A 23,470-nucleotide genomic window follows, 5' to 3' on the forward strand; every position below is an offset into this window, starting at 1 on the left:
TTTTTACTGCTTTTCTATATTGTCTAGATTTTCTAAAATAAGTCATTGTTACTTTTTAAATTAGAAATGATTTTAACTGAAGAAGAGTAATTATAAATAGAAGTTGACTAATTAGACTGCATTTACCTGACCTATCTAAACAGAGCTCAAAGAACAACAGCAGGGGTGCCTGGGTGACTCAGTGGTTAAGCATCTGACTCTTGATTTTTGGCTCAGGTCATGATCACAACAGAGTCATGAGATCAAGCTTTGAGATGGGCTCTGTGCTGGGCGGGGAGTCTGCTTGAGATTCTCTCTCCCCCTTTCCGCCTGCCCCTCCCCACCTCTAAAAAATAAAAAACAACAACAGCAAAAACTTACCAGTTTCTTAAGGGGCAAAGAATTCTAAATGATGATTATCCTGAAAGAATTTAAATCCCTTGTGCTTCATTGAATCTGATTTTTTAAATTTATATAATTTTATGCAAAAGTATAGATATGGTTTCATCCTGCCTTTTAAAAAATGATTTTCTTGTCTTACCAGATAAAGGGCTAGTATCCAAAATCTATAAAGAACTTATCAAACTCAACACCCAAAGAACAAATAATCCAATCAAGAAATGGGCAGAAGACACGAACAGACATTTCTCCAAAGAAGACATCCAAATGGCCAACAGACACATGAAAAAATGCTCAACACCACTTGGTATGAGGGAAGTACAAATCAAAACCACAATAAGATACCACCTCACACTGGTCAGAATGGCTAAAATTAACAAGTCAGGAAACAACAGATGTTGGCAAAGATGCAGAGAAAGGGGAACCCTCCTACACTGTTGGTGGGAATGCAAGCTGGTGCAGCCACTCTCGAAAACAGTATGGAGGTTCCTCAAAAAGTTGAAAATAGAGCTACCCTATGACCCAGCAATTGCACTACTAGTATTTACCCCAAAGATACAAATGTAGTGACCCAAAGGGGCACCTGCACCCCAATGTTTATAGTAGCAATGTCCACAATAGCCAAACTATGGAAAGAGCCCAGATGTCCATCAACAGATGAATGGATAAAGAAGCTGTGGTATATACATACAATGGAATATTACTCAAGTCATCAAAAAAAAATGAAGTCTTGCCATTTGCCACAATGTGGGTGGAACTAGAGGGTATTATGCTAAGTGAAATAAGTCATCAGAGAAAGACAATTATCATATGATCTCGCTCATATGTAGAATTTAAGAAACAAGACAGAGGATCATAGGGGAAGGGAGGGATAATATAAGGTATATTTTAGATATCATATAATTCACCATTTGAAGTATACAATTCAGTGGTTTTTAGCAAATTTGCCAAGTTGTGCAACCATTACCATAGACAGTTTTGGAACATTTTCATCACCCTGGATCTCAGGTGCGGTTTGCTGTTTAATCTCTGTTCCCATCTCCTGTCCCATGTGCTTATCTGTCTCTATAGATTTGCCTTTTTCTTTTGATGTTTCATATAAAGTCATATAAAATGTGGTCTCTTGTGTGTTGCTTTTTTCCTTTAGTGTGTTTTTGAGGTTCATCCATGTATAGCATGTATCAGTACATCATTTCTTTTATTAAAACATTTTTTAAATTTTTTTTAAAATGCAGGTATTCTATTTTTTTTCCCAAAGATTTCATTTATTTACTTGTCAGAGAGGGCAAGTGGCAGGCAGAGGGAGAAGCAGACTCCCCACTCAGCAGGGAGCCCGACACGGGACTCGATCCCAGGACCCCGGGATCACAACCCGAGTTGAAGGCAGACGCTTAACCGACTGAGCCACCCAGGCGCCCAAAGCAGCTTTTTATTGTAGCTGGCACACAAGGTTACATTAGTTTCAGGTGCACAACATAGTGATTCACCAACTCTGTATATCATGCTATGCTCACCTCAAGTGCATGCACACCATCTGTCACTGTATAACACTATTACAATACCATTCACTATATTCCCTATGTTATAGCTTTTATAGCCATGACTTACTTATTCCATACTGGAAGCCTATCTCTCTCACTCCTCTTCACCCATTTTGCCGATCCCCCACCCACTGTTCTAGCAACCATCTGTTTGTTCTCCGTATTTATGGCTCTGTTTCTTTTTGTTTGGTTTGTTTTTAGATTCCACATATAAGTTAAATCAATGGTATTTGTCTTTCTCTGTCTGACTTCTTTCACTTAGCATAATACCTTCTAGGCCTATCCATGTTGGCACAAATGACAAGATCTCATCCATTTTTTTAAATTATTATTATGTTATGTTAATCACCATACATTACATCATTAGTTTTTGGTGTAGTGTTCCATGATTCATTGTTTGCGTATAACACCCAGTGCTCCACGCAGAACGTGCCCGCTTTAATACCCATCACCAGGCTAACCCATCCCCCCACCCCCCTCCCCTCTAGATCTCATCCATTTTTATGGCTGAATAATCTTCCTGTGTGTGTGTGTGTGTGTGTGTGTGTGTACCACATATTCTTTATCCACTCATCTACTGATGGACACACAGGTTGCATCCTTACCTCAGCTATTCTAAGTAATGCTGCAATAAACACAGGGGGGTATGTATCTTTTTGAATAAGTGTTGTTATCTTTGGGTAAATATCCAGCAGTGGAATTATTAGATCATATGGTATTTCTATTTTTAATGTTTTGAAGAACCTCCATACTGTTTTCCACAGTGGCTATGCCAACTTATATTCCCACAAACAGTGCATGAGGGTTCCTTACTACTTCATTTCTTTTTATTGCTAAATAATATTCCGTTTATGGATGTGTCTATCTGTTCACAGTTGATAGATAGATTATTTCCAGTTTTTGGCTATTACAAATAAAGCTGCTAAGAACATTTGCATGCAGGTCTTTATGCCAATAAATGTTTTCATTTCTCTTGGGTAGACACCTAGAAATAGAATTGCTGGGTCATATGGTAAATACATGTTAACTTTTTAAGAAACTGCCAAACTGTTTTCCAAGTAGCTGCATCATTTTGTGTTACCACCAGCAATATATGAGGGTTCTTGTTCCTCCACATTCTCCCTAACAATTGTTACTACCTCCTTTTATTTTAGCCATTTGAATGGGTGGGGAATGCAGTTTTACTTTGCAAATGCAAATGAGTAATAATGTTGAGAATATGTTCATATTTTAATAATGGAAGAGTTTCTAACAAAAGTCACTATAAAAAAAGTTTGTGGCATTTGGAAACTGAGAACAGCATGCTAACAGCAAAAAAGCCAAATTAAGACATAAGTCTTAGGACCTATGCCAGAGTATAAATTATGGTATTAATTATTCCGTATTTTTTCTATGCACACAAAATCGTTATACTTGCTACAGAAACCATTACCGAATATGCACCGAGCTGGCTCATTCAGATTGATCTTAATGTTTATATTACATATAATTACTTTAGTCCTTTGTAAATAGAAATAAATGTGAAAAATTATAGAAAGTAAAGTCTTGGGAGACTTAATAGTTACTGCAATTTGAAGTAAAATACATTCTTTCTTTTAAGATTTTATTTGAGAGAGAGAGAGAGATTGAGAGAGAACAAGTGGGAGGAGGAGCAGAGGGAGAAGCAGACTCCCCCCCCCCCCACCGCCCACTGAGCAGGGAACCCCATGCGGGGCTCAATTCCAGGACCCTGGGATCATGACCTGAGCTGAAGGCAGACGCTTAACTGACTGAGCCACACAGGTGCCCTGAAGTAAAAGATATTCTTAAACATGCTAAGAGTCTCTATACGTTATGAATAAATGAGATTAATCATATTTAAGTTGAGAGATGAGAGTAATAGAAATCAGATTAATCAAATGGAAAGTACCAGAAATCACTTGAAAAATCATTCAGAAGGCAATGAAAGAGAACTAAAAATTACAGACTCTTGAATACTCTGCATTTTAGATGAACACTATGTGCCTTCTCTGCCATTAGACAATGACAAATTACTTAAATGAAGGCATTTAGAAAAAAGACGAAACATTTTCAATGTGTACATTTTTATCTTCACTCACATACTTGATCTCCATATGACTATTTCTCTAAAACTGCCTCCTCCAATACTACTTAAAGTAAAAAAATAGAATGTGAATGATTTCTGAATTCTATAGACTTTAAAAATGTTTTGGTATCAAAAACACATAAATTCAAAGAACGGTAAAGGTAAATACTGGCTCATTTTATATTTTTGACTTTCAGTAGAAAACAGTAATGAAAATTGAGAAGAGAAGAGTGAAGACCAAGATACTTATAATACAAGCTAACCATTGGGACCTTTAAGAATTTAGGTGTCAAAATAATTTTAAATAATGTACATCTGTCTTAGTATTCCTATTCACATTGTTTAAAATTTGATCAAACGGAAAAGCTTATAATGCATTCAAAGGTAAAACAAAAAACCACAAACATGTATCCTCTGGATTATTCAGAGTTTTTTTTTTTAAGATTTTATTTATTTGAGAGAGAGAGAATGAGAGATAGCACGAGAGGGAAGGGGGTCAGAGGGATTATTCAGAGTTAAAAAAAAGTCACCACAACCAACCACACTAAATTATCAGTTGGTAGAGGATTATAATTATGTATATTATTTCAGGTCATTTTAAGGATCTACACTACACTATACACTATAACAAAATTACTACATATGTAAATTGCATCCCTTCTACCTAGACTGAATAGTGTTTCATATTAACAGAGTAGGGTAAAAGTTCACTGAGGAAGGAACTATTGTACAAAAGTGGATTCTTTCTAAAAATTTTATTTATTGTTTTTTAAAATTTTATTTATTTTGTTTTAATTCCAGTATAGTTAACATACAGTGTTATGTTAGTTTCAGGTGTACAATATAGTGATCTGACAACTCTATACATACTCAGTGCTCTTCATAATAAGTGTATTCTTAATCCCCTTCATCTATTTACAAAAGTACATTCTTTAGGTAACTGGACCTGAGGGCCATTTAATATTAGTCATTTGTTATTATTTGACACTCTGGACAATTTAAATAATTGTCATATTTTCCTACCTTTTACAATAAAATGTACAGAATACAATCCAACATTTTCTTGATGATTTTAGAGTCTACTTCCAAACTTCATCACTTGATAACTATCATTTTGCAACCTTGCCTTACACTTTTAACAAGGAAAGAAAAAAAAAACACCCCTACTAGTATCTCTAAGCGTCACAATAGTGCAACATGGTATTATCTTTGCAGGAAAAAAAAACATGGCTCAGAGAGGTGAAGTAACTTCTTTGAATCATACAGGGCAATGCGGTTTCCATCAGTCACCACTACTCATCTGCTAAGATGCTGGTTCCCAAACTTGAGTGTGCTTCAAATCCACTTGCAGGCATATGAAAGCACAATCTGCTGGGCCCCACCACCAGAGTCTCAGATCCTGTAGCTGTAGAATGGGGCCAATAATTTGCATTTTAAACAACTTCCCAGGCAGTGCTGATCCTAGAGCTGGCGGCCACACTTTGAGAATAAATGGGCTAATCCAGTGGATCTTCTGTCCTTAACTGTCTCCTCTGTAATATCCAATGCTGTTAAAATTTCCTCCACCTCAACATGGAATCTCTTTTTAAGAGCACTTGAGTTATTTAGGCAGGTTCAGGAACTACCACTAAATACTACTATTTCCGAGGGTTCCACCCCTAGTGCCCTTGTGTTCTCTTTGGCCAAGTCATTCTCTTCGTTTTGGCTGTGACAACCTAAATAAGAAATTTTCAAAACTTCTTCCTAGGCTCCAAGAGGATTAAAGGTACCAAGAAGCTCTGGGAACATGATTCTTCCATTTTCTTCCCACCTTGAAATCAGCTCTTCCTCCTGTATTCTTTGCTTTAACGGACAGCACCTTCCTTAATCTCATTGCACAAATCAGAATCATTCTGGATCCCTCTTTCTTTGGTACCCCACACCTTTCAATCGGTCATTAGGTTGTATCAGTTCTACTTCCTAAATAGCTCTTGAGCCTGGTAATTTCTCTACCTGCACTGCCCGAGATCACCTAATTCACTTGTCTGAATCCAACAGTCTTCCTAATGGATTTCTACTTCGATCGCTCCAATCCAATCTCCACAATGCAGTTAGAGATCTTCCTAAATAAAATGATAATTATGCCATGCCCTGCTTAAAATTCTTTAGTGCTTCCTCACTGCTTTGGGGATAAAATGCAAACTCCCTGGCATCACTAGAGATTCTTTGTCTCTCCATACTGCCCTTTTATGTCTGCACTCGAGCCATGCGAGCTCTCTTCAAATTCCAGAGCATGACACATTGCTCATGACACCATAACTAGGTATAATCTCCTATCTCTCCTGGGCCATCACGCCCCCTTTGCGGGGTAGCTACCCAGGATGTAGACTGAGTGACACTTGAGAAAGTTCTCCCAGCTTCCCCACCATCAGCCCGGGCAGGCTACTCCAGTTACTTTCATAATGCCATGTTCATATACCTGTCATTGACTTCCTCTCATTATACTGTAGTCACAAAATTTATTTATGTATTTATTTACTTACTTACAAATTTATTTTTTAATCTATTTCTTCCTCCAATTGATATACCTCCCCTGACCCAGCAGTTTTACAGATAGAATGTTCAAGAGGCTGACTGGTTCAGTGAAAAAGGCACAGAACTTAAATTGGGTTCAAGTTCTCCCTCTGTCTCTCATTAGCTCTATGATGTTAGCCAAGTAGCAAAGGCAAATAAAACTACAATGTAGAAGGACAGAAATTTATGCAATCGTTTTATGATCTTGAGCATATGGTTTTCCTTTTTTGGTCTGTTACTTCATTTGTACAATAGGTGTTAGGCTAAATGATTGCCTTTCAACTCTAAGATCTTATGGTTATGATTATCAGCAGTATCCTGGATAACAGAAGTGTTAAACATCTCTTGGAATCATGCAAACATAGTATCATAAATATCTGAAACTGCAGGACTGAAGTCAATTGTCAGGTTATTAATCGTACAGATTCTTTTCAAAGTCTACTAGGATTTTTCAGATTTTATTTTCTTTAACCTAGAAAAGGATAAGAAAAAAACTTCTGCGAAGTACCAGTAAAATGTAACTCTCTTCTTTAAATCTGATTTCAAGGGAAACGTTTTACAACGTTATTTTTCCTGAATTGTCATCAATTCATGCAGTTTCATGTCTATGAATTCACATAACATGCCACCTCTGAAGAGGACGTCTTTCTTATAAAGCATCAGCACTACTTCTTGTCTCTATAAGGTTGAGAGCAAACAATAACTTCTGCTAACAACCACTGGAAATAATACATAATGCTCAAGATAAATACAAATAAGATAAAATTTATGGCACTTGAACAACAAATATCTGCCCTCGAGCAGTCACAGCTCATTCTTTCTTCACTTTCAAGGCCTCTTTCTCTATTCAAGCCTTCCAGCTAAGCAGCAGAGGAAATTATCGTACATTAAGTCTCCCTTAACCATGGGGGATATGTTCCAAGACCCTCCGCTGGATACCTGAAACCGCAAATAGTACCAAACCCTATATAATTTTTTTCTATACATACATACCTATGATCAAGTTTAATTTAAAAGTTAGGCACAGTACGAGAACAGCGACTAATAACATAGGACAATTAAACTGTAATAAAAGTTATGTGAATGTGGTCTTTCTCGCGCTTTCCTTCCTCTTGTGATGATGAGATAATAAGATGCCTACGTGATGAGATGAAGTGAGGTGAGTGACGCAGGCCCTGTGATGTGTGGAAGGATACTGCTGCCCTTCCGACAAGAGGTCAGGAGGACCATGTGCTTCCTGACCACGGCTGACCGCGGGTAACTGACACCGTAGAAGGCAAAACCGCAGATAGGGAGGAACTGCTATACATCCCAGTTAGAAGTGTACAAAGGGGAGACTACGCATGCAAATGTGTTCGGACTGATTGCCTTGAATACACTAACTAGATAGCTCTCAATTCTAAAAGAATGCTGATAATCCTACCATGATTATTTGTAGCACATTTGATGTTACAGAGCACTTTTCTCATCTTTATAATAATCCTGTGAGATAGTCAAAGAGGATGTCATCTCCACCTGACAGATTAAGAGACTGGGGTGTGTGAATATGCCAAGACACAGAGTTTTAAGATGTTGGAGAGGGAACTCTTACCATGCCTCAGTTTATATATAAGCAGAATCCAGCATTTAGTGGATACTTAATAAACATGAAGCAAATGAATTAATCTAAATTTCTGGCTCCTGGTATTCACTGCTACTTTCATCTGCCGCTTTACTAATTCTTCAATTGCTAGAATAGGTTTGTAAACTGAGTCAAATAACATTATTAACCCCTAAGCAACAATGTTATTTAATTAATGCAATTTAGGTAGTGAGAACTTCTGGGTCGAAAACACAAGCAGAAATTTTTTTTAGCTAAATATGTTTTCACCTACACATTTCATCAAATATGTAAGATAACCTTATTGGATAGAAGAGCCAAAGGAAAAAACCTATAGTCACGTACATATTAACATGATTAGCATAAAATCAATACCCAAATGTTGTTGAAATTAGGATACTGATTTTAAATAATCAAAAACAGTTTACCTGTGGTGCAAGAAGAGGTAGCCTAATATAAGCCAAAAGTTTACTGAGATCTTTCCGTCTCTGTTCTAAATCATGACGGACCCAAGTAAGAAGTGCATTCAGTATTGTCTCCTCGTTAGGAATGTTCATGTCATCACTTGCCAAGAGCTTTGCGATTTCACTGGCTGGTAATAATACAAACTCCTGGTTTCGAATTACTTCCATGAAATGTTCCTAGAGGGGAAAAAACAGCACATCAACAATATTGTTCCTTCTGCGCATCATTTCATTTAAGAGAAAATAAACACATTTGAATTAGATGCCAAAACACAGTTTATACTTGAGACCTTCCTTACCATAGTATTACTGTTTATTAGGAAAGAAGCACAGTATAAAATAACATTTAAACTGCCATTATGTTGTGACACTGTAAGTCTCCGTATCAGTAGAATTAAATTTTACCATTTGGTACATTTTATTTTTTTAAGAGATTTGTTTATTTGAGAGAGAGAGAGAGAGAGAGAACATGTGAGTGGGGGTGGGGCGAGAGGCAGAGGGAGAGAGAGAGAAATCCTCAAGTGGACTCCCTGTTGAGCACAGAGCCTGATGTGGGGCTCGATACCAGGACCCTGAGATCATAATCTGAGCTGAAATTGAGAAACCAGCTGCTTAACTGAGCCACCCAGGTGCCTCTACCATTTGGTACACTTTAAAAATGGACCCGGGATTTTTAGATTTTGCTTTACTCAAGTTAGGGAATAGTTTTGGCAAGTCTTTCAAGAGGTAGAGGGTAGAAAAAATGAATTAGACTCTGAGATGTAGGATAGTCTAACATCCAAGTTAGGTTACATTTGTGGTTGCTGAAGACTATAGCTTACAGTGCAGCCAGATACCTGGGTGAGCTGTGAAATTATTTCTCTTACCCAGAAATGGCTGTCAGTCAGGCTGGCTGGATTTCCGAAGACTTCTGTACTACAGAAGTCTTCTCAGACTGCTCAGGGAAGACTATACATCCTTATGGCTATCCTGGCTCTGACTGGCCTTCAAGAGTGTTTTAATGTAATTCATAAGACCACCCAGGATTTTGGTCTGTTTTAAAAACTTCGAATGGGTTAGCCTGGTGATGGGTATTAAAGAGGGCACGTACTGCATGGAGCACTGGGTGTTATACACAAACAATGAATCATGGAACACTACATCAAAAACTAATGATGTAACATATGGTGATTAACACAACATAATTAAAAAAAGAAGAAAAAAACTTCAAATCTGATATATGTATGAAGTTCTTTGGGTCTCAAAGAAAAAGAGCCAAAGCAAAAGCACTGACATAGAATGAATGCACTGGGACTCCAAGACCTTGTACTGAAGATAATTCAGTTGCAGCCTCATACTAGAATCAGGCTCCTTATCACTTGAAATGGGAAACAGAAATGACTTCAGCTGTGAGATAATGATCTTTGCTAGGATATTATGCTAAACTGTCCAAGAGATGGGAAACTTACTACCTGGTTTGCAAGGTTACAAGTCTTAATGCATGGATTGTTTACTTAGCCATAATATAAATGCAAATGTTACTCATATTGTCCCTTAATGTTATTCTTATACTTCCTACTGTGTTGTGGCTGTCTCAGCATACACGGTTTAAGTGAAATAGGAAGGGCCATTTAAATTAGAGCTAGAGATAAGGATTACCAGCAACTATCTTCTACATTAAAACGAAAATTATGTGCTCGCTTCGGCAGCACATATACTAAAACGAAAATTATATGTTCCCTATAGCTTGCAGTAACCCAAATTAGGTACTGATCTAAAATATATCTTGGGTTGACATTCCTTTCTTAGAAATTCTTAACAGGAAACTATACATGAATAATTAACTAAATTCAATTGCTTCAATTCATCATGATTTGTTTAAAGATGCCCAAATGTATCTATTTTAAATGACTGATTATCATTTTCAGAAATATATTTTAATAAAACCTCAATGTTGGCTTCAAGCAAACTGTTCTACTCAATTGTATACTGACATTATAAAACGATCTGGTAACACATTGCAAGAGCTATAAAAATGCTGAAGCTCTCAACCCAGTTATCCTACTAGTAGTTTAATCCTTAATAAATAATTCACAAGAAGAAAAAAAAGCTGATGCTTCTCTAATGATCCTTCTCTATATTATTATTTATAATAGTACAAAATGGGAATTAGCCTAAAGGTCCAGCTATAGGGGGTTGTAACTCAATGGGCTATTAAGCAGGGATTAAAAATTTCAAAAACAAAAATCACATAGATACATGGAAATACATTTATTACATAATGTTAGGTAAGATTCTAAGAAATCAAAATAATACATATTTCTAATTGCTCAAAGGTAGTGTATAGTATAATCAACATTTACACCATACCGATAAAATAACTATTGCTTTACTTTCAAATGGTATTAACGGCATTACCAATGCAATGGTATGAATTCATCAAGTAGAAAAGGACTATTATATATATATATATATTATTATTGATTGGTTGATTTTCTATTTCAGAACCATGCCCATTCCATTCTAGTACAATTCATTTTAAGTGAAAATTGAGCCTCTCAACAACTTTTGGAAAGACTACTGAACACAAGGTTAAACACAAAGTGCTTTTCAAAAGTATTTGGTTTTACAGCGGGTATTTTAGCAGAATTCAGTGTTTTTTCTAGGTTGAGAAACAAAATTCAAAAATTTAAAATTAAATGCTTATATTTATTTCACAAATCCATAATGCCATTAAATATTTGTAATGATCCACCCAGCATTAGTTAGACTTTTTGGCAGAGGTTAAAGGACTCGTGCCAGGTCACATTCCGTGGCAGTCAGAGTGACAACAAGTTTCCAGATTACAAGAAGGAACTCCTCATGCTTTCCTACCTGTATGCATAGAGGATGAGTGAACATTCCAAGTACATGCACCCTTTACTGACTGGGACAACTGAATTGACTATGTGGCATTATGCTTACTTCGGATTTTAAATCTATTTTGTGTTGTTGTGATGAGCACCGGGTAACATATGGAATTGTTGAATCACTATACTATACACCTGAAACTAAGTGGCATCAAAATAAAAACTTTAAAAAAATCTATTTTGTGATATAAATAGCTATCATGCTACCAAATACTTGCTAGCATTATGCCCTTTCTCCATTTGGCATTAGTTTCCAAGCAAATGAAATCACTGAGGGATTTATTTAAAGTGAAGACTGAATTTTGCTATACATGTTCATTGAGTTCCCATAGCAACAATTGAAATCAGACAATCTGCCTCTAAATGACTTATTGTTATTAGAATTAAATTTCACCTCTCTGTTGAAACTGAATAATGTCAAATAATAGCCCTGAGGAAAAAAAAAACTACCCAACTAATTGGCTGTGAAAATAGTTTTAAAAACATTGAGCTGAAACAATAATATTGTATTAACTCCGTATGGTGACAGAAAGTAACTACACTTCTCATGGTAAGCACCGCATAATGTATAGAATTGTTGAGTCACTATGTTGTACACCTGAAACTAAAATAACGCTGCACGCCAACTTTAATTAAAAAAAAAGAGCCAATTTAAATTTAATATATGTCTAAGCCATTATGTCTTAGCAGCCACTGTACCTCTATTATAAACAACAGGAGTGACCTAAATGCATACAAATGTTTTCATGTGAATCAAACTCCTTCCTAGGAAAGAGATATTACTTAAATGATGAACTGATTATGAAGAAAAGAAACCCCTGTTTTATTTTATTGATAGTTGTCTTACTCCCCAAATTATATGAACCTGAGGTTTAAGGTTAAATGAGAAATCTGCAAGGGAAAGATAAAGATGGAGGTGGGGAAAAATCTAAAATGGGACTTAATTTAGAAGATGCTAGGTCTGTATAGTATTGCCTTGTCACACAATCTCTGTGACTGTTATAAACAAGAAACATTCCGAGAAGTGATGATACCACAGGGGCGAATACAAATCATAAAGGTTGCACTTTTGTCTGAGTGCTTTTGTTCACTCACATCAATCCCTAATGTGTTGAACAGAGCAATGATGGTGACAGTGATGGTACAATGATGGTGACGATGATGAGGATGTCATTTATTGACTGGGTATACTATGTGTCAATCACTATTTTCAGCGCTACACTCCTATTAACTCATTTAATCTTCATACCGAGCTTATGAAGTAGGTAGAATTATTCTTCCCAATAGCTGTAAACCTCTGTTCTTATCATTGCTCCAAAATCTCTATTTCTGTAGTGAAAGATTCCAAAGTATTTGTCAATCCCTTCACAGACAACTCAGTGGGAGAATGGAGGAGAAGGTAGACAAAAACATCTTCATGTTGATAAACTCAGTAACATGGATAACTAGCGTAAGTGTGTGTGAATGTTCACATTCTTTCTTCTCTTAGGAGCTGTACTGCCCAAATTGCAGGATACAAAGTAACAGTCTTCAATCTCCCCAGCTGTGAAGACCTAACTGCCACAGTGTGACAAGATGGTCATTCCTTAAAAATCCACATATCCTCCCTTCCCCAAATGCCTGTACTATGAAGACTGGGGGCACCTGGTCCTAACAAAACGCCTTCAACATGCCCTTCTTTTCTTGCTGTCCTAGATCAGTCTGTATCCATTATCCTCCGGTGTCTGAATGAGAACCTCCTCTGCGATTTATTTTGAGCACATAATTTGCTACAATTCATAAGAAGATCTTTCTACACAGCTAAAAACGCTTCTTACATATAATCAGATTTACCTTTAATAAAAAACCTCCCTTTCATCCTATCGTCTGTACTGCACCGATACCCCCCAATCATGGTCACCAATTTACATCCATGAAAATTCATCCAAGTGCTACAAAGGAAAATGCCGGGGAAATCCTGCTTTAAAAAGCAGCAGATCTGAAACTCTTGACTAGAACAGTCCTAGGCCACTGCTCTGCTTCTTAGTGACTGTAATGACTTCAGGCTTGACTCATAGATCCAGGAGAAATATTACTTGGTGTTTTCCCCTTATAACTCAATGAAAATATCATGCAGCAGACAGTGAACCTGAACCTCAGGACATGTGGCAGAGCCAGGGGAAAACAGCACCATGGAGATAAGCCTGCAACAAGAAGGAATGAGGTAAAGAGCATATGCCTTTCTGCTTCTCAGAAAATACATACCATGGTATAATTGTGAGCCACTTTATGCAAATCTGTACAACCCTGGGCATCAGCAAAAGAACGGATTCCAAGGCAGTTGGATGGGTGAAGCTGTTTCATTAAAAACTTACAGCAAGCTTCCACAACCTGTGAAAGCTGAAGGAGGCAAGCTGTAGACAGCAGGCACTCAATATTATCTTCTTTTAATTCAAGGCGGCCTTAATGATAAAAAGAAATTCCATTAACCATAGAACTATACTAACTTTAATTTATAAAACAGTGTTAACAGTAATAATTCTCAACAAGAGCTCTGTATATGAATTCTTAGATGGTTTTAGACAGTCCAAAGAGAAAAAAAAGTACTGACTATGAAAAAACCTTATTAGCTCTTTGTGACTTTTATTAAAATAAAAAACGAATGGCTTCTGTTCAGAATTTTTAAATGATGCTTTAATTAAGTAGCATATCTATTAAATATAATGTTCAAATTTTAAATGCAATAACTTAAAAACATTATATAATTCATCTAATTATTATACTAACATTTAAAAATACCAATCATAGGCTTAATTATGACCACCATTTTAAAGATTCTAATATAAAGATTTTAACCTTTTATAAAGGTATCACCAGCGGTGGTGATTCCAATAGGAGAATTCACTGTTAGCTGTGGCAGGCCTTCCTAAAAGCAGAAATCTGAAATCTCATAATGCACCATAATTTTAAGAGGTTTTAGATTTACATTTTCAGATTTATTACCTGTATATGCGTACTGAATCAAGGACCATAGTGAATTCGGTTCAACACCTTCCATTTTTATTTCTTCTTGTCTTGCTTCCCTGACATCATTAGTAAACATGGCAGCAAAATAATCTGAGACCGAGGAGAGCACCAACCTGAGAACATATCAGAAGAAAAAAAAAATCAGTGACTGCCTTAAGGTTGATGTTCATTAACAAACGCTGCTTCTCTCTCTTCTCTCCCCTTTTCTTTTTTAATTTGTTACCCACAAAAAGTGCGTGGTGGTACCGGGAAATGCATTTTAAGTTTGACAAATTGCTTTATGCTCTAGTTCTTTCCTTGGAATAATAAATTACCATTACTGAAAATTTTCTGCTGAGGTAAATGATTTACCCATTCATTACTCAAATATCACTTTATAACATCCAGACAAAAAGCTAAAGCCCACAGCATTAAACTGACTATATAAAAAAGGGAAAAAAAATATAAACGTTACTTTCTGTTTATCACTTTAACCTAAGTGTTTTTTTTCTTTTAATTTAATTGTAGTAGTAGTAGATATATGGGAGAAATTTGAGAATGGTTTTAGCAGGTTGTTTTTAACTTTTGTGATTTATTATTATTATACTGTTCACATTTTATTACCAAATGATAATATTTTTGTTTTAACACCACAAAACTATTTTTAAAATAGTACATTATTACATATTAGGTACATCTCTGACCAGATTTTTGATAGCCGGATATGAAAAAAAATAGGTTATAAATATATATTTTGAAATGTGCATTTTTTTTTTTATTTGACGTCTTGGAGATCTTTCCATGTCAGCACATTTATATAGATTCACTTTATTTATTTATTTATTTATTTATTTATTTATTTATTTATTTATTTATTTAAAGAACTAGAAACCGATAACCAGTGACGCTCCCTCTGTGTTCCTCTCTACTTCCATCCTCCCCGCTCCTCAGGAGCACACTGCCGAGTCCTAGGTTTGCCAGGCTGCTCTCCAAAGTGCTGTGCCAATTTAGACTCCCACTAGCACTGTACAAGAGAGAACATTTTCCCACAACATTGTCAGATGTTAAAATTTTTGGCCATCTGCAAGGTGTTAAATGGCATCTCATTGTTGTTTTAATTTTCATTCCCCTGATTGCTAGCGAGACTGAAGATCTTTTTAAATGGTTATTGGTCATTCAGGTTTCTTCTGAGAATTGCCCATTTATTCATTTACTCATTAAAGACATTCACACCTAATAAGGACAGGGCACTCTTCAAGGTACTTGAGCTATCATCAGTATAAAGAAGAGACAAAAGATCCCTTCTCTAAGGGAGTTTTACATTCTAGAGGGGAGGGAGGTGAATAATAAACAGCACAAGTAAATTCTAGAGCACATTAAAGAATGGGAAGTCCTAAGGGAAAAAAGTAGGATAAGGGCAAATGAGGAACAGGCAGGGGGTTTAAGTAAGTGGTCTGACTGGAAAGTGGCGTTTGGGCAAAGACTTGAAGGAGATGCAGGAATTAGTCATACAGGTATCTGGGAATAGCATTCGGGCAGAAGGAACAGCCAACGCAAAAACTCAAAGGCAGGAGCAGCATGTCTGGCACGTACAAGGACCATGCGGGCTGAGTGGCTCAAGCAGAGTGATCAAGGACAGAACATCAGACGGCAATGGCCATCACACGGCCCACTGGGCTTTCATAATCCATGACATGAGGAGTCACTGAAAAGTTAGATCACAGGAGTGACTGGATCTGAGTTCTATTTTAAAGGATCACTCAGGTAGCTGTGCAGCAAACAGAATGTAGGGGGAAAGAGTGAAAGCAGGGAGACCAGTTGGCAGTTTCTGGCACTGAGGGAGACGGTGAGTTTACACCTAAGTGGGAAGGAAGGTAACGAGCTCTGTTTTGGAAAAACAGAATTTCAGACGTCTCTGTGACATGCAGGTTGAGGTGTCTTTTCCAGTAAACCCATGCTCATAACATGGACTTTTTGTCACAGATTCTAGCAGCATCTCAATAAATGTATGCCCATTGGATCATTGGAAACTAAGACCAAGCCCATTTTTCCCAATGATTTCACTTCCACTTTGGAACGTTTAAGAAAACCTTTGGGACAGAGTGTTAATTAGTTTTTAAAAGCATTAAAAAAAAAAAAACCTTTTGGGGTCATAATAGTGATTAACACAGAACTGAACACAGAATTATCAAAGGAAACATAATGAATTGTTCTTTATTAAACATCTCTCTTTTCTTATTTCAAAAAATAGTACTTCATTTGTGTTAAAGGTTTTTGTTCCCTGACATCACTGCTTTTCCTATTTCTTGGAGGTCAGCAAATAGAAGTTGGAATAGGTGTCGCTATTTTAAGACTCTTCCGTTTTTGCCATTTCATTCCACTAGCTTTTTTGCTTTTAAATACTCAAAGCTCTAACTTCCATCGAGTTTACTTATTTAATAGGTAGAATTTAGGAGAAAAGCTGCTCGTAGTAGCTGAAATCTTTGCCAAACAATACTGACTGATCTGAGGCTAGTATGTTTTGTTTTTGTGTTTCTGCAGAGGGAAAGTGACCCTTTTGGAGTCATTTAATGTATAATAATTTCACATGCACTGTTTTCTTTGCAGAAATCCCATGAAAGATACCCCTTCCCAAAAGCATATGGAATAGTTAGTTGGAACAAATTATCTCAACGTACATAACAGATTAGTAAGGAAATACTTCTCATAATATTTAGAAAACAATTACCTATGAGCTGGAATTCTGCGATCACCAGCAACTAGAATTACATCACATAACTGTTTGTGTCTTAAATAGTTTTCCATCTTTTTAAATGTTTGCTCAGCATGATTAAGGGCTTGGAAAAATTCATCTGATGAACATGGCTCCATAGTATGGCAGGATGATAACGTCTGACTACTGTTGGAAGTCCTGACAAGAAAGAGAACACACCTTTTGAAATATTACTATCACATTGAAAAGATCTTTTCTATAAGTCCTTTAAAAACCTTTAAATGTAATAGAAGTCATCAATGCTACCAGTCAACAGTAACATGTAGTCATTCATCATTTTTGTCTTTTAAATTCAATGATGGCTCAAATCATATGTCTTGTAAATACTGTGAGTGAAGGTGACATCTGGTAGTTAATAACTATACATATTCTTTGCAGTGTCTGTTTTTGAGATCTTTTTGCCGGTCAACATAATTTCTCTGTTGAAAAAGAGCCAAGCTATATTCATGATAGTATATCTCTTAACATTATATTTAAGGGTATACAAGATCATTCTTTGAGAGCAGGAAGGCAATTAAACTATTTTAGAGACATAAATCCAAGCCATCCTTTATTTAAAAATGGGTTACAGTCCACAGTTCATTTACAGGATAACTGTTTGGAATATTAAACACAGTTGACCTTTGACCAACACGGGCTTGAATTTGGGGGTCCACTTAATATGCGGATTTTTTACAATAAACATAATGCAGTATTAAAAATGTATTTTTTCTTCCTCATATTAGTCTTTATAACATTTTCTTTATTCTAGCCTACTTTGTTGTAAGAATATAGTATATAATACATATAACATACAAAACGTGTTAATTGACTGTTTATGTTATTTCTAAGGTTTGCAGTCAAGAGCAGGCTACTTAGTTAAGTTTGGGGGAGTCAAAAGTTATATGTGGATTTTTGAGTGTGGGATCTGGTATCCCTAATTCCTGCATTGTTCAAGGGTCAACTGTACACGGTCATAAAAACAATGTTATAAATTATTCATTTGATTCTCTAGTCAGTCTTCAAAAGCCCAGATGACCTATAACTTATATTACAGATAAAAGAAATGTGATGGCCTACCCTAGGTATCTAGAAATTATTTGAAATTTCCAAATTAGAATTTTAAAAGTATGAGTTCTCTGTTTTCTTATGATTTACTGATGGAAATGGTGAAAAAATGAAAAGATTACTACTAGGAACTAAGTCCTAAGTCCACCCCTCCCTGCACCCCCCAGGATCACTTGTAATCAACATCCATTGGCTGTGCAATTAACTACCAACAATGCCGTAACTTAGTTCTCAATTCTTGTCACATTTACTTTTAGGGATATTATGATTCTGACAAATACTTTATTGATTCAATCCTCACTGTACCTTAAGACAATATTCTTAATATAAACATCTAATAACCTTCCCAAAAAAGAAAAAGTCACTGGATCTTTTAGAGTCAAGAGAACTAAAGCCTAGGAGATTAGGTGCCTTGCCAAGAGTCCTACAGTTTGTTCATGACAGAGACAGGCCTGTCACAGAGATCACTATGTGTTCACCTTTAAAACCCTTTCTCTTTTTCTTTGGAGAATATAGCTAGGCTGCATTTCCCAGACTCTCTCAAAGACAGGTGAGGTCTTATAATGGCAATGAACTACATCACCTCCAGGCTAACGTGGCTAAGAGCAGGTGTTCCTTTCTCATGCTTTCTTTTTTTTAATTACAAGCTTTTTTTTTTAAGATTTTATTTATTTATTTGACAGAGAGAGACACAGCAAAGAGTGGGAACACAAGCAGGGGGAGTGGGAGAGGGAGAAGCAGGCTTCCCGTGGAGCAGGGAGCCCTATGTGGGGCTCAATCCCAGAACCACAGGATCATGACTTGAGCCGAAGGCAGACGCTTAACTGACTGAGCCACCCAGGAGCCCCATGCTTTCTTTCTCAGCAGTGTCTCTACCTAAATTCTCCCAGCCCAATGCATTTTTAACGCATACAAATATGGGCTTTAAAAAATCTTCTTGGAGGATAACTGTCAATAATAATAATAATAGAATCAAAATATATATTATCTAGAATGCATGTGTCATATACTATGAATATTATTGGTGTAATGACTTGGAAAATCCAGGATAATATACTCAAATTTACGTTTAAGATAATTATCATAGGGCGCCTGGGTGGCTCAGTTGGTTAAGCAACTGCCTTCGGCTCAGGTCATGATCCTGGAGTCCTGGGATCGAGTCCCGCATCGGGCTCCCTGCTCAGCAGGGAGTCTGCTTCTCCCTCTGACCCTCTTCCCTCTCGTGCTCTCTCTCTCTCTATCTCATTCTCTCTCTCAAATAAATAAATAAAATCTTAAAAAAAAAAGATAATTATCATAAAAATATATTGAGTAATGTGTAATTATATGTTGCTTATATAAATGAACAAAATTAAAAATTATTTTAAAATCTAGAAGAAAACATAACATGAGCAATAACAGATGATGGTAGCTTTGCTGAATAACAATTTGAAGATTTAAAACATTTTTCAATAAAATGAAGTTTTATATTGTCAAAATACTGACAAATGATTATAAGAGTTTTATTGATCTAAGAATGAAAGAAAATTAGAACATTTAATTTTCATAAACCACAAATTCTTTCAAGAACAAGATTAAGTAAAGAAATCAAGTACTTCTTTCTTAGGGTTCCTATATATTGTATCACATTTTTTTAAGATTTTATTTATTTGAGAGAGAGAGAGAGCATGAGTGGGGGGGAGAGGAAGAAGCAGGCTCCCCGCTGAGCAGGGAGTCCTATGTACGGCTTGAGCCCAGGACCCTGGGATCATGACCTCAGCTGATGGCTGACCTTTAACTGACTAAGCCACCCAGACACCTCTGTATCACATTTTTTACATTAAATTCTTAATAATGGCAAGACAGTGAGTTAGTTGAATGTTTTTGAGTGATGAATTGCCATCATCGAAACATAAATGTTAATCAATGTTAACTTCTGAAAGAACAGAAATTTATAATGTGATTATAAGGCTAGTTTTGATGTTGGTATAAAAGCCCAATTAATAAATAGGCCATCTCTTTTCTTGTCAAGAACTTTCAGGGTGTTTGGTTCTTTAACTTCTGGAATGAATAAGAATAACCTGGGGAACCTTTCAGCATCTGCGTTCAGAGCCTCATTCCCTAAGACTGATTCACTAGGTCTGAGGTAGGACTTGAACTTCACATTTTTTGAAAGCCCTACAGGTGATTCGAACACATGTTACAGGTTGAAGAGCAGTGGTGTGCACTTCAGGGAGAGATAGATAAATTATACAGATCATGTGATAAACTTACAGGTTCAAAACATTGCTTTACACAATAGATACTTTACTTCAAACATGTGTCAACTGAATTTCTTTGCATGTAAATGAACTAGTTGAACTTAATGGAATATTTGTTATTTTTAAAATGAGCATAAAGGTAAAACATCAAAATCATTTATACATATGCATATTAACAAACAATAACTTATGTTTCCAAAATAACATTTCAAATTTTGTAATTTGCTTTCAAGGCTTCCACTGCCATCACGTTAAATAAACATATTGTTTCAATGCGATAATTAATTTACTGAGATTTCTGGGTATAGAAATCACTTCCATCCACTGCTACAAATGAAGGATCATAAGGAATGCAGGCTTCTGATTTGGATCCTATGGAAAAGTGAAGCCACCCATTCACAAAAGGAGCATGAAAGAGGGGGAAACAGAGCTATTCAAAAGACTTGAAGAGCTGCACAGCTTTCTAGCATTTCTTGTTTTGTTTTTAAGAAATTTGGGGGTTTACATATATAATTTTAATAATACAGGAATATACTAAAAAAACTACTGCATCTCCATACAGTTATAGGATCTTGGTCATTAGAAAAATTATATATGGAATTTTTACATCTAGGAGGAACCTATACATTTAATTCAATTCCCTTATTTTGAGATGAGAAAATTTGAGTCCCAAAATGGACAAAGTAATCAACCAAAGACACATAGGCAGCCAGTTACAAAGCCAGGATCAGGAAGCATTCAGAGTGCTGGCCAAACCACTCAGAGAAATGGGAATTCTTGCCTACCTTTACTCTTAGGGCATCAGTGAGCTCAAGGACTAAGGGTATGAAAGGAGAATGATGCTACAATATGATTGAGGGTAATTTCACAGAAAGAAAAGATAACAGAATTAAGAATTTTAGACAAATGTCTACTGTTGTGTGGCTGCCCCTTTGCTGGGTATAAGAGAGCAAGAATCTTTTAGGTTTCCATGGGACAGAGATCACATCTCTATCCCTGGCTAATCAGACTGCTTTTAATACTATGAGTCCGTGTAATTTACAATGCTAATATTTCCTAATTACTTATTTTCCTATTATGTACTTTGGTTTGGAGAGTTGAATTGGAGAGGTATGGTGTAGTGATCAAGACCATTTTAGGAAAATTCTAGAGCTGTGCTGTGCAATACAATAGCCACTAGCCTCACAGTGCTATTTTAATTTAATTACAATTAAATTAAAAATTTAGTTCTTTAGTTAGAATAGTCGTATTTCAAATAGTTAATAACTTCAGGGGGATAATGACTGCCAAAATGAATAGTGCAGATATAGGACATTTCCGTCAGTGCAGAAAGTTCTACTAACTTTTTCAATAGCAAAACAGGAATAAGTAATACACAGTACTTTCTTTAAAGGATCCCTCATGGGGGGATCATTAAGTGAAATGATGAATGCATAGCCCTAGCACAGAATAAGTACACAATAAGGTAAGCTACAGTTAAAGGAATCTATGTTTTAAATGGCAAATGGAAAGGCCTGTCTCTTGTCTTTATATAATGTTGTTTGGTTGGTTGTCTTTAAAAAAAAAAAAACAATCCCCAGCATTATCAATTTTATAACTAAATCTCATATTTCTTAATTAAAATGGTCTTTAGTAAACCTGGTAGACATCAAAACTCGTAATACAGATATTTGGGAATAGGCCATTTACGGAGCATTTAATATATACTTCTCTGACATTCTACTCGATCTTTTACATGATAACAGAGGAAATATATCTAACATCTCTACTTCATTTTATTTATATGATGTTACAAAGATGGTAAATCATTAAAACCATTCATAATAGATGTTCACTGTAAAGATAAACTATGCATTGCTGAATATTTCCGGGCTATGAAGAAACATTTAATTTTTAGCCTACTGTACCTTGGCAGTAGGCAATGAACTTGTAAGTCAGAAAAACACCTAATCATAGAAAAGAGGCAAGTATCAAACAGAATCAAGTCATCAACTATTTACAGAGTAACTCCTAACATGCAGTATTGCACCAGTTTTAGAAACTGAGGGGATGCAAAGAAAGAGGTTTCTTTAGCAAAGGAATTTGAAGAGTCAAGTTTCATGAACTGGAAAAAAAAATTAAATAGCAACACTGCCTAGCCCTTGCAATTCCTCAGATTTCACACATGTACACACACGCATATGCACGTACAAAATACATTTCAGGACCAATAGTACCTTTTAGTAAAAACTACTTAGATTTCTTCACTTTCGTCATCAGAATTTACATTAGTCTTTCTTCATGGAGTGATTTTTCAAAATCAGTTTTAAAAATCACTTCATAAGGATTACACTGTATGTAGATTTGAGGAGAAAACAAAGCTGCATTGAAACTCTAATTGGTCTGTTTGGCTGGCTCCCTCGGTAAGTGATTTACTCCCAGCTATCTGCCTCATAGCTTCTGGCATTCAGAATTCATGCTTTTGCAAAAGTGCAAATTACTGTATCATGAATCTTTCGGCATCCTCTACAAATATCCAAAACCACAAATGTAAAATAAGAATGTAAACTGCTTAGTATAGGCTAGCAGTCTCTAGATCTTTTTTTATGCATATCCTTTCCAGTATCCTTTTAAGCATGTGCCCAAATACGTGGATATTTACTAATTTATAAAAGATACACAGATACCATTGTACAATTATTATTTATATTCTAAAACATAGAAAAAATAGAGCTTTTAAGGATAAGATAAAGGAATATAGTCAATAATATCGTAACAACTTTGTACGGTGATAGATGGTAGTTAGATTTATCGTGGTGATCACTTCATAATGTATATAAATGATCATGGCTGTACACCTGAAACTAATACTGCATGCCAACTACATTTCAATAAAAAAGCATAAGACAAAATGGAAATAGAAGCTCTATTTTTAC

The 23,470-nt window shown here is 35.9% G+C and overlaps 1 protein-coding gene across 8 annotated transcripts in view; it reads right to left on the reverse strand.

Annotated features, from left to right (window-relative positions):
- The window catches only part of KLHL5 (kelch like family member 5), a 92,919-nt gene that overhangs the window by 32,646 nt on the left and 36,803 nt on the right, over nt 1-23,470 (reverse strand). For all 8 annotated transcript variants that reach the window (XM_028088496.2, XM_028088467.2, XM_028088488.2 and 5 more), the window contains 4 exons: nt 17,224-17,406; nt 14,493-14,629; nt 13,755-13,951; nt 8,587-8,799 (listed from right to left, as the gene is read on the reverse strand). In XM_028088496.2, coding sequence (XP_027944297.1) covers nt 8,587-8,799; nt 13,755-13,951; nt 14,493-14,629; nt 17,224-17,366 — 690 coding nt within the window. In that variant the 5' untranslated portion in view covers nt 17,367-17,406. The remainder of the gene's footprint in view (nt 1-8,586; nt 8,800-13,754; nt 13,952-14,492; nt 14,630-17,223; nt 17,407-23,470) is intronic.

This window comes from Eumetopias jubatus, unplaced genomic scaffold (assembly GCF_037043125.1).
Source record: "Eumetopias jubatus isolate StellerSeaLion01/CBP00866 unplaced genomic scaffold, mEumJub1_p1.0 scaffold_2, whole genome shotgun sequence".
Classification (NCBI taxonomy): Eukaryota; Metazoa; Chordata; class Mammalia; order Carnivora; family Otariidae; genus Eumetopias; species Eumetopias jubatus.